The 11,434-nt window shown below is 36.9% G+C and overlaps 1 protein-coding gene across 1 annotated transcript in view; it reads right to left on the reverse strand.

Moving 5' to 3' along the window:
- Positions 1 to 11,434, reverse strand: part of RANBP17 (RAN binding protein 17) — a 164,770-nt gene that overhangs the window by 138,510 nt on the left and 14,826 nt on the right. The window contains exons 11-14 of the mRNA XM_009285979.1: positions 10,846 to 11,018; positions 7,720 to 7,913; positions 3,107 to 3,212; positions 1,367 to 1,502 (exon numbers count right to left, since the gene is read on the reverse strand). Of these exons, the coding sequence (XP_009284254.1) occupies positions 1,367 to 1,502; positions 3,107 to 3,212; positions 7,720 to 7,913; positions 10,846 to 11,018 (609 nt within the window). The remainder of the gene's footprint in view (positions 1 to 1,366; positions 1,503 to 3,106; positions 3,213 to 7,719; positions 7,914 to 10,845; positions 11,019 to 11,434) is intronic.

Raw genomic sequence — 11,434 nt, forward strand, 5'->3', positions numbered from 1 at the left:
CCTTCCACACACAATGCAATCGCAGAGGCAGTCTTATGCTTATGCAAAACACATTGCTGAGCTGCATAGATTCATATGTATTGAATTCTGGTGTAGCTGGCAAACATTCGAGTTTTACATTTTTTTTTTCTCCTGACAACGGAGCTCCAGGTGATTAAATATAAATAAGGCACTTCAGTATTTTGCCCACTGCTTCACCCACATACAAACGTTTCTTCCAGCTTTCTATAAGGATGGGCATAAAAAGCTTGGGTATACAATCTCCTATAACAATCTGTTATAGCATACTATACATTGATAGGGCTTCTCCACACAGTTACACCTCAATCAGTCAGAGTATAAGGTGAAATCAAAACCCTCAAAATTGGATAGAAAGAAAAAATAATCCGGGAACTACAACTACTGTACAGCCATGTTGCCTTCGAATTGCCATCAACAGGAGTTTTGCTAATGAAAATACCAGGAGCACGAGTACATTTTTACTGTGTGCCTTCTGTTACTTAGCATTAGAGCAGTGCACCATATTCAAAAATAACAAATCAGCTTTGACAATTGAAAAGGAACTCATTGCTTTCATGAAAAAGTAATTCAGTATAGTGTAAAACTTTATTTTTAATATTAAGTGAGGAACCATTCAATAAAGTTGAAGTAAAGTTCAAACCTGAAGGGATAAAAGAATTCTTGAGATTGGGACCGTTCACCAGAAAGCAAGGACAGAGTACTACACAAGTAAAACCAAATCTCAGTCACTGTCACAATTCTTGCTAAAGATTTGCTTGGGGCTCCAACAGAATTCTTTCAGTCTTTCTCAAGATCAATTGATCTCATCCTACTGACATTCTCTTTATAACATCTATATTATGACTGTCCCCTACAGTTAAGGTGAATTAACTGCTGCTTCCTCAAAAATGCATCTTACTTTTCCCTCTTCCCTATTTAAAATGCAGAAAAGCCAAGTAATGTGAGAAATACAGTGGAAACCACATAAATGAGTAACTGTCAAAAGAACAGAACTATTAAAAGAATAAATCTTGCGTACCCAGCTGTGAAATATAACACAATATAGCAGAACCCAGCTAAATGTTTGAAATAAAAAATTGAAATGCAAAGTAACCTAAAATTGTTTAATGAACATAGCTGTTAAAATATTAACTCCTTGCATGCCAAAACTCAAAAGCATACATGGTAGGAAGCCCGCTCAGATGAACAACACATTAACAAGTCATCTAGCTATCCATCTATCTCTCCATCTAGCCAGTCAGCCACCAGCTAAGCTCGAGAGCTTTTATGTGTAAGATATATTGGCAGGTCAATGTCTGCACAGGCTTTTTTATTTCAAATGTTGTGGTTTACAGCAAATATTTACCTTTGAGGTGTGCTGAAGCTGGTCTCCCACATATGTTTTACGGAACTGATCCAAGAACCACAGAATTGCCAGTTCTACTTTTTCATTACTAGACTGGGGTAACTGGGCATCCATCAAAGATATCAGCTGAAAAACTCTTAATGACAGAAAAAAACATTTTCAGGAAGAATTCTCAAATTAAATTATATTGTCACAGCTAATTTCTTTAGGAACCCATCAGTCATTTTTTGTTCGCCTAAGTTTCTTCTAAGATTCTGGGGTTTTTTAGATGCTAATTATGCTAATTGACCACTAATAAACATAAACATCAACATAATGCTTTTCTAATTACTCTGTCACTTGAAATTTTCTCAGATACATATGTTATACTGTGGTGAGTTTGTAAAATGTTTTTTTCTTTGTTAGAGCATCAATTCCATGATGAAAGAAACAACGAAATTTGAGAAGTATGGGTCTCAAACTTAAAAGTGTAAGGTAAGAGCTGTTCAAGTTCCCTGGAAGCTGAAACTACTGTACTAAGAAATAAGTTTACATATGCAGTATATAATGCACAGTCTGCCTTGCTGCTTCCCACTTCTGTCTCTCCTAAAACATCTGAACAAACATGTATTTTCTGACCTAAATCCTTACTTGGTATATATCTCCATATTACCAGGACTGATTTCAAAGAATCAATTTCAGCCTGTGTCAGCTAAGAAAATTTAATACTTTTTTTTTTAAAGGAGTATTCCTTTATTTATTTTCCCGTGTTCTTCTGCTATCTATTCCTTGAGATCTTAATTCCCTAAGCAACTCAAAAAATTATTCTCACCTTTTGCCAATTCTGGAATATATAGTCACTGGATTAGAAGTCAGTAGCTACTTCATCTGTAAGCCTGTATATTAAAACCTCTCACTTTTAATAAAAATATAGTGGAAGATGGCTAACACCACAGAGTCCCAGGGTAGATTAGGAAGGCAAGAAACAAAGGAGAAAATGTAAAGCTTTTTATCCAGTTCTACATTGTACGCCCTTTTTCATGTGTTAGCTAGTGGATGTAAACAACAGGATCAAATATGCATGCCTTTTTTAACATACTTGTGGGTGAAAACAAGGATTAAGGAAGTGTTTGCCACATACTTTGTGTTTGCCACAAGGAATACACGTCATTCACAATAAATCCCTAGCTCACCCTTTGCCCTAAAACTTGCAGAAAGACGACTCTAGCACGCACATTTTTAAATCTAGAGCCTTAATCTAGAGCCTTCTTTTTTATCCCAAGCTCTAGTCTAAAAATAAGTCTAAATTTTCAATGGTTGACCAGCAATTCCTCTGCACTTCTTCACCTGCAATAATTAATGTAAAGGAAGTAGTGCAGAAAATAATAGCCATAACTCACAACTAATGAAATTAACACTTGTATACAAGTATACTGCACAAATGAAAATAGGTAGCTACATGGGCATTATCTAAACACTCCTTATAGTAAGAGACATATTTGTCTCTAATCCTCTTCCCTTCCTCTGAAACATAGTTTTGAAATGATAGCCTTAATGACTCCTTCACTGCTCAGGATGATGAATCAGGAAAGATCAAAGCCAGTGGAATAGTCTCAATCCACGGAAACTCAGTACAGTCCTTGAACACCCACCATCCGAGAACTGGACAAAAACTGAGACATTTAAATTCAAAGTATCTGCTGATACTAAATGTCATTTAAAAAAAATCAAAATAAAGAATTCAAAACAAGCAATACTTACCGACAGGATAATTCTCCATCCATGGCATCATGTTCATCAGTACTAGTGTACGTTAATCGTCCTCCCACAAAAGTACCCACAAAATAGACAAGCCATGCCAGACGTCCTAACATGAAAAAGAAAGAACAGTTAATGACTATAAACATTATGCTAGTACAATACACTTCCATAAGGTATCAGCTGTTCTATAAGGTATCAGACTGCGGAACGCTGTCAAGAGAATGGTTAGGTTTCTCCCCTTACCAGATTTAAAACCTACCCAGACAAATCAACTAACAAAAAATTCTGAGCGGAACTGACAGATAAACTAGAACAGCCTATTAACCTAGACATGCTTATAAATAAAACACAAAGAATTAACCTAAAATACAAATTAACAAACTCAGCCTGGTAAGATTAGATATACAATTAATCTAGTATCCTCACTTGCCTGCCACAAGTTATTTCAAGGCATGGAACAATTTTATCTACAGTGGGGCCGTTACATCTACTTATCATAGCATTAGGAAGTAACTGAGACTCACTACAATCTACTTGTTTCTTAGTTGTGCCCCTGTACTCGGCACTGGTGAGGCCACACCTCAAACACTGTGTTCAGTTTTGGGCCCCTCACTACAGGAAGGACATCGAGGGGCTGGAGCGTGTCCAGAGAAGGGCAACGAGGCTGGTGAGGGGTCTGGAGAACAAGTCTTCTGAGGAGCGGCTGAGGGAACTGGGGTTGTTTAGCCTGGAGAAAAGGAGGCTGAGGGGAGACCTCATCGCTCTCTACAACTCCCTGAAAGGAGGTTGTAGCGAGGTGGGTGTCGGTCTCTTCTCCCAAGGAAGAAGTGACAGGATAAGAGGAAACGGCCTCAAGTTGCGCCAGGGGAGGTTTAGATTGGACGTGAGGAAAAATGTCTTTACTGAACGAGTGGTTAAACATTGGAACAGGCTGCCCAGGGAAGTGGTTGAGTCCCCATCCCTGGACGTATTTAAAAGACGAGTGGACTCGATCTTAGAGGTCTCTTCCAACCTTAATGATTCTATGATTCTAGTTCTATTTCAAATAAAGAATTCTTTGTAATATTAAACTACTATCTAAAGTGATTTGCATATAAGAAAATATTTATGTCAGAAGTCAGACATACTCTCCAAGAAAAGAGTTTGTGAACTACCACATAGTTTTGAAAGTCTCTGTGGACTGTTTTCTAAAAGGGTTTGAAAGACAGAGCTCATCCATGTCAAGCCATGCTGGCATGCCTTCAATCCTGCAGATTATTTCGCTGTCAGTTTCCACTAAAGTACTTACAGGATCCACTGGCAAAGTCCTTATCAAGTAAAGTACAATGCAAGGATCATAATTTCTGTAAACATAAGGTTCCCATAAATAACTCCTTGAGTTTGTGTATGTAGTGTATTTTGTACAGACTTTCAAATACTGAAATCCTGCTTTATAAATCTAGAACTCTTAAATTTACAAACACTGAACTTGGGGGAATTCTTTTGGCCTCTCTGATGGAAAATCATTTCCATGTTGCAAAACCTGGATTATTCTAATCTCTCTGGCACGTTAAGGTGGAATATCTTTAAATTTGACCTACTGATACTACTCAAGCCACGTCGATGCCTACTTAAGCTTTTTAATCTGTGAATCCAGTAACTAATGGTATCCTCTCTCAGAAAAGATGCAGTATTTTTCCCTTAAGTAAGATCAAAACTAAAGAACTGAATAGCAAAGTAACATACAGACCTGTTAAAACTTCAGGATACCCCTAAAGGTTTCTTCCTCAACTGAAATGCACTGAGACTACAGAACAGTAAAGCTACTTTTAGACTCCATCTTCATTTGGCAAAATATACTTTGTAATAAATTAAAATGAATTGCTTGAAAATAACAACACAGCGAAGACAACTTGGAAGAGTTTCCATGTAAGTTAAATCAAGTTACAAACAAGGCTTCTCAATAAGTGAGATATTTACATAAACTAGAAGATGTCTTGCCTTCATTACTAGGACTTTACCAAGTGATGACAGCATAACTTACAAGAGCGAAGACAATACCGTGATGAATAAAGTGTCTTCTGAACACATTTTGAAGTTTAACATAAAGGATAAACTACAGATAAACAAATCATGTCACATTATGACTGTAAAACAGTATTTTATTGTGGATATATCTACGTACATATCAGGACATGCACAGTAGCTACCAAAAGTCTTGCGGTTTTATTTCATGTTTGTTTCAAATCTCTGATAAACTAGTCTTCATTTACATAACATTAAACTTCACTTAATTTCCCTCATATTTTGCATTGTTGCAGTTTGAAAAACCCAGAACTGCAATAGCACCAAATGCTCTACTTCCTAGGCTCCTTCAACCAGGAATGATTAATAGTTCTGAGGTGTTCCAGTATCCTTATGACCTGAATCTGGTGACTATACATCATAAGTAATTCTGTTTCAGTCAGAGGTATATAGTACAGCGTGTTCTACGTATAAAAAAGATGCTGAGATCAAATATACATGAAAAGATAATGCAGAGTATGGAATAACATGCAGATGATTTCAACACAAGTACAGGAAAGCATTCAGGTTTATCTCAAATCTCAGTCTTATTTAAAAAAAAACAACACATGAATATGTAATACAGTCTGAGATCTGTAACAGAAAACACTTTGTGACAGGGAACAAGTGTTGACTTTTGAGACAAGATATATGAGGAAGACTTCCAACTATCTTCTCATATTGTTCTGTTCCATTCCTAGTAATCTGGACGGACAGTATCAGCTGCTCTACAACCAACATATTTCCCTGTTTCAAGACCTGTGCTTCTTCACAAACAGGACACTTCCAAGGAAAACCCCGTCAGACACACTACACATTGCAGTACAAACCACTGTTAATTTAGGACGCTAAGAGATTGCACCATCATTAGCAAAACACCAAGGAGCTGAAGTATCTAGGAGAACAGACATTGCTCAAATGAATTTAGCAACAACAGCTACTAAAGAATGGCTATTTGAAGATGGTATCAAAAAGCAACTGTGAAGTGGTGCTAGCTGGTTCAAAGAGCAGAGCCACCACATTGGCCAATAATCTTTTTTAAAATAAAAACCTGCCTTCCTTTTAACAAATTGCAGTAGCTCATTTTTAAGTACATAGTTATTTTTCTGATGATAGCCCTCTTCTCTTAGCACAATACCAATTAATAGGTATGACTTCCTTCCCTCTTTTATACCTCCACTATTTAAAATTTTCAGTGCATTTGCTTTTGCAATTACTGAGGCAGACATCATCTTTTCTTTTAGAAAATAATTATTGCTGTAATAATCTGTAATTATGGTTTATAACAGCAATAATCCCAAAGAAATCAGTCATTACCGTAGATCACAAGTAATCATTAACTACTGTTAATGACCCATTTCTTGGGGATTATTGTTTTAGTAAACCATGACCGCATCACTATTGATACAGAGAGCAAGACAGTATAATAAAATGAGATCTTAATATTACATTAACTTATTTTGTAACATTAAAAGCCATTAAACGTCTAAATTTAACTATGTATATCTAGGGGATATAACAGTTATTGTTCAATATGAGCACAAATGTTTAGTTTGCAGAAAAGAAACACAATATTTAAACTGCATCAAATATTTTCTAATGCATAACAGCAATCCCCAGAGCACTAACACTGAAAGACTCCAGCTGATTGTTTTTCTTTGGCCCCCCATGACTGGGGAATGTCAGACTGCAGCTGTTCAATGAAGTCAGGTCATTAATGAAAGTTCTCCCAAATAAAAGTTGATAGGTACACGGAAGAAAGTGGAATTAATAAAAGAGATAAGTAGGAGGTCTTCTATAAATTAGTGAAAAAATGGCTCCTACATAGAAGAAAATCAGCATATTCAAACTGTCAACAAAAGAACAGCAAAATAAATCTCAAACATTTAATAGCATGCAAAGAAACAGCTGTATTATCCAGTAACCTGTCTCACCTTTTCAAAACAACACCATTATCCATGAAAAGATGCAACAGCCATAAGACAACTATATTAGGAAAGAGCCAGTAGTTATAAAGACAATTTGAGTGAGACAGAGAGAACTGAAATAGGTATATGAAAAAAAAAAAGTACTTATTATTTTTACAACTTACACTACAATAAATAACTTGAGTTTCTTGAAAATTCGGTAATTCATCTTAACAGAGCTGTATAAAATAAATTAAGGTTTTTAATGTTACATTAATTTTTACAGACAGATAAATGCAAAAAGAATGAAAGTTAACATCTTCATTTTCAAAAAATGTTCATCAAGTTGCAGCTGGCTCCCGTGAGGGCACCTGGGGCACTAAAACGTTGATTTTCAGAAATTAAGAGTTTTTACAGCTCTCATGCCTATGTTCTAAAGATGTAACAAGATGTTAAAACAAACACATCAACTGCCAATGTACCCTTTGTATTAAGTAATACAAAGACAACTAGTGAAAATGTGGTGCAAGGTGACTTGGATCATTAATTCCTAGTTTGAGACAAGGTCTAGGTATATCTGTCATAAGGTCACAACTCTTTCATATGCAAGTATACGGTTATTGGCACATAAAACACAGTCTAAAAATTAAATTAAATACTAACCTTCCTGAACTGTGAATTCTAACGGATTCCTACTAGAAGAGTGTAATAGTTTTTGGTAGTTTTGTGCATTTTGGTCAAACAACTGTACCAGAAGCGTACAGGTCTTTTCATATTCACACCTGCTAACTGTGCACAGTTGCTCCAGCTGTTGGAAAACTGTAGCTGTATCATCCAGTGGATCTTCTAAGCCATCTCTGGAATAGAGATAAAAAGTAACCACTTAGCCACTATTGCTTAAAAGCTGATGCTGTTTTCCCATCCAGATCTTGAACCACTGTCACTGAACTGCTGAACTATAAAAGCCTTAGCAGCTGGTGAATACAACAGGCAGACATAAGACCTCATTTTATTTACATACACACCCATACACATCCACACAAACACAGAACAGTATTCTATTTGTGCCTTCCTCTTAACACGTATTTTAGAAAGCAAAGAAGAGAGGAGATGAGGTTGGCAGTATGAACACAGAAAGGTAAATCCTGAAGAACTAAGGTCCACTGTGCCTGAATAGAATATTAACAAGCAGCATCTTTCTCAGAGGATGATGGGAGGAAAGAACGGAATACTTAGTAGAAATGGATTTTGTATATTCATCAAATTAAGCACAAGACCATGATACCAAAGCCAACAAGCAAGCTTCAGTAAAATTCCATGCAACTGCTTTATAAATCTTTATTTTATTCTGCTGTAAACAAGCTGTGACCTTATGGAATACCTATAACAGACCAATAGCTCTTGCCATAAAGCGTAACTATACTCATTACACAAATCACAACAGGAAAGGTTTATTCATCAGAAGGTTACCCTTTTGTTGCACAGGCATCAAACAATCGACAGATAAAGGTAACATCCAAACAGCTAACAAAGCTAACAGTGCTAACATCCAAACTTTGAAAGATACACAGCTGCTGAAAATACTAACGTTCAAGATGGGCTGAAACAGACCTCTTCTCAGGTATTTACAAATATTTGAAATAAAAGTTCTCCTTCTAGTTTGTAGAAAAGCATCCTCTTGTAGACCCTTTGTAGAAGAATCATCAGTTCCTCACTCACCCTTACTCAAAAGGGAGAACAGCTTTGAAACCCCCCAAAAGGGCAAAAGTGACTTTCCTTCCATTGTTCCAAGCTACTTCTTTCCCTGTCTGAAGGACCAGCTGGGTGGCTCCTGAATGGAGGGTGATGTTATTGACTATACTGGTTTGTAAGAAAAATGGCCATTCCAGAAAACAGGATTTCTTTGCAAAGATATCAATTAATCTTCTCAGAGCAAACGAAGAAGTCTTATGAAATCAGTTCCCAGACATCCCATGTTTCTCAAGAATGGTCTGGACGTTTGATATTAAAGTCTACATTTGATATTGCTGTCTACAGAAATGCCAGAACTGAGGATCTTCATCACATAAGACAATACCACAGCGGTATACAAATCATTTAGAGCTAGTACATGCCAACAGCATTACCAAGACTGTCTTAAGAACGATGCACACCGGTAGAAAAGATCAGTACTTTCCTCACCTTCTCCCTGTTGGCTTTTTTCACAGATAAGGAAGTTTACTCCTCCACAACGTAACAAGGACATCCAGGAGAATCTCTCATCAGTGCCAAACAAAGAAACTGAATTTTCAGTGCTAATGGTGATGCTGATGAAGACGACAGCACATTTCAGTGGAGCTGGTCATGCCAGATGGTTTGACCCAGAAGCTCAGCCCTACTGAGTGCTTCAAGTCTGGAAGCTGATATGGAACGTACCACTCAGTAGAGAAGAAAGCTGAGACATGAAGGTTCAACCCTGAGATTCCATTACAGAAAAGCTGAACAGAGAAGATAACTTAAAAATGCCGGAAGAAGTGTAGGCTGGTTGAGAGGAGGCCCAGGAAAACTGACTGCACCTGCAATCAGCTGCTTGTCCTTCCCTGTCCTAGCACTGGAACACTGGAAGCTCCCCTAGGTACTATTAATTCTTCTTCCCGAGACAACGATAGAGAAGCTCACGATTTTGAACCATTAGGAAGTCAGCCTTTAACATACCTATGGTGATAACATAAGGCAAGTAACACCAACTATAGCTTAGTCACTAAACAGTAAGATGACAGATTACACAATTTGCAGACATGAGATTTTGGCTGAGCTGAGACAAAAGGACAACAAAAGTGAAGGTGAATGTACTTCCTCACACAAACTGAACAAATGACATCATCTCAGTAATGTAAAATTGAAAAAGAAAAAGCAGATGTGGCTTGTTCTGCAGTCCCGTAGTCTGACAGGAGATCCTACCGGGAGGAATTCATAAAAGCCGTTGGAGGAAATTAAATCCTTTCAGCAATCTAAACACTTTTTCCTTATTTGCTATATTATAGTGTGGACTATAAGGTCATTTACTTAAACTATTAAAAAGAAGATTTGAACTAAGAAATTTTAAATTGGCCAATTTCAATCTTGCCACTCTCTACCTTGTTCTATTCGGTCTCACCCTTTCTTGTGCATGGGGTTCATTCTCCTTTATGTCCCCATTACCCTACCCTCCATGGCCCTAGAAAGTGACTCATTAAGAAAACACATCACAGCTGAACAATATAGTTAATTTACATAGTCTTAAAAAAAGGGGGGGAGAGAATAGGCTTTTTTCAAAACACAAGGGCCCGTGAGAGGAAAAACAATTAGAATTTACATTTGATTTTGGCCTGGATTTAATAAGCAAAAGGAGTAAAATTATATCAGCCAATTAAGATAATCTAAAGAAATCGCCATGGTAATCAGAACCAGTGTACTTAGATTTTAAACATAACCAAAATATAATATGCCAACAAATCAGAAAATTAAACATTCCGAACAATATAGTTAATTTACATAGTCTTAAAAAAAGGGGGGGAGAGAATAGGCTTTTTTCAAAACACAAGGGCCCGTGAGAGGAAAAACAATTAGAATTTACATTTGATTTTGGCCTGGATTTAATAAGCAAAAGGAGTAAAATTATATCAGCCAATTAAGATAATCTAAAGAAATCGCCATGGTAATCAGAACCAGTGTACTTAGATTTTAAACATAACCAAAATATAATATGCCAACAAATCAGAAAATTAAACATTCCGTATTACAGTTTCAAAGTTGCAATTACAAGTTTACCTTATAACTACAGGAACACATTCCAGTCTAGAAGTAATATAAGCTTTTGTTATCTCAGGTGCATATGTATCTAAGAGGTGGGGTTCTGCCGTTTTCACAAAAGGTACAGATGCTACCATTCTTTGCCACAGAGTTAGCAAATAATGAACACTATTTGGAGCGAACTCCCAGTGCTATAAGAAAACAAAACATACTTCTGTTAAAGCATCCCAGTGTGAAATTTTAGTTGCGAAACATGATGCTTCTATCTTAAGTAGGCTTATTCATTCATATAACCACTGAAGGATCCAGTCAGAACTGAGACATACTACGGCACACATTATAGAGTAGATCCAGAATTACTTGTAGGCCCTCTTGCCTCCTTCAGGTGAGATCCATGATGCGAAACTCAGAGCTAGGCCTGTATTCTTACACAGTTGTCCTGGTTTCGGCTGGGATAGAGTTAATTTTCATCCTAGTAGCTGGTACAGTGCTGTGTTCTGGATTTAGGATGAGAATAATGGGATAACACACTGATGTTTTAGTTGTTGCTCAGCAGTGCTTACACTAGTCAAGGACTTTTCAGCTTCTCATGCCCTGCCAGTGAGAA

Source organism: Aptenodytes forsteri, unplaced genomic scaffold (assembly GCF_000699145.1).
Source record: "Aptenodytes forsteri isolate BGI_AS27 unplaced genomic scaffold, ASM69914v1 Scaffold54, whole genome shotgun sequence".
NCBI lineage: Eukaryota > Metazoa > Chordata > Aves > Sphenisciformes > Spheniscidae > Aptenodytes > Aptenodytes forsteri.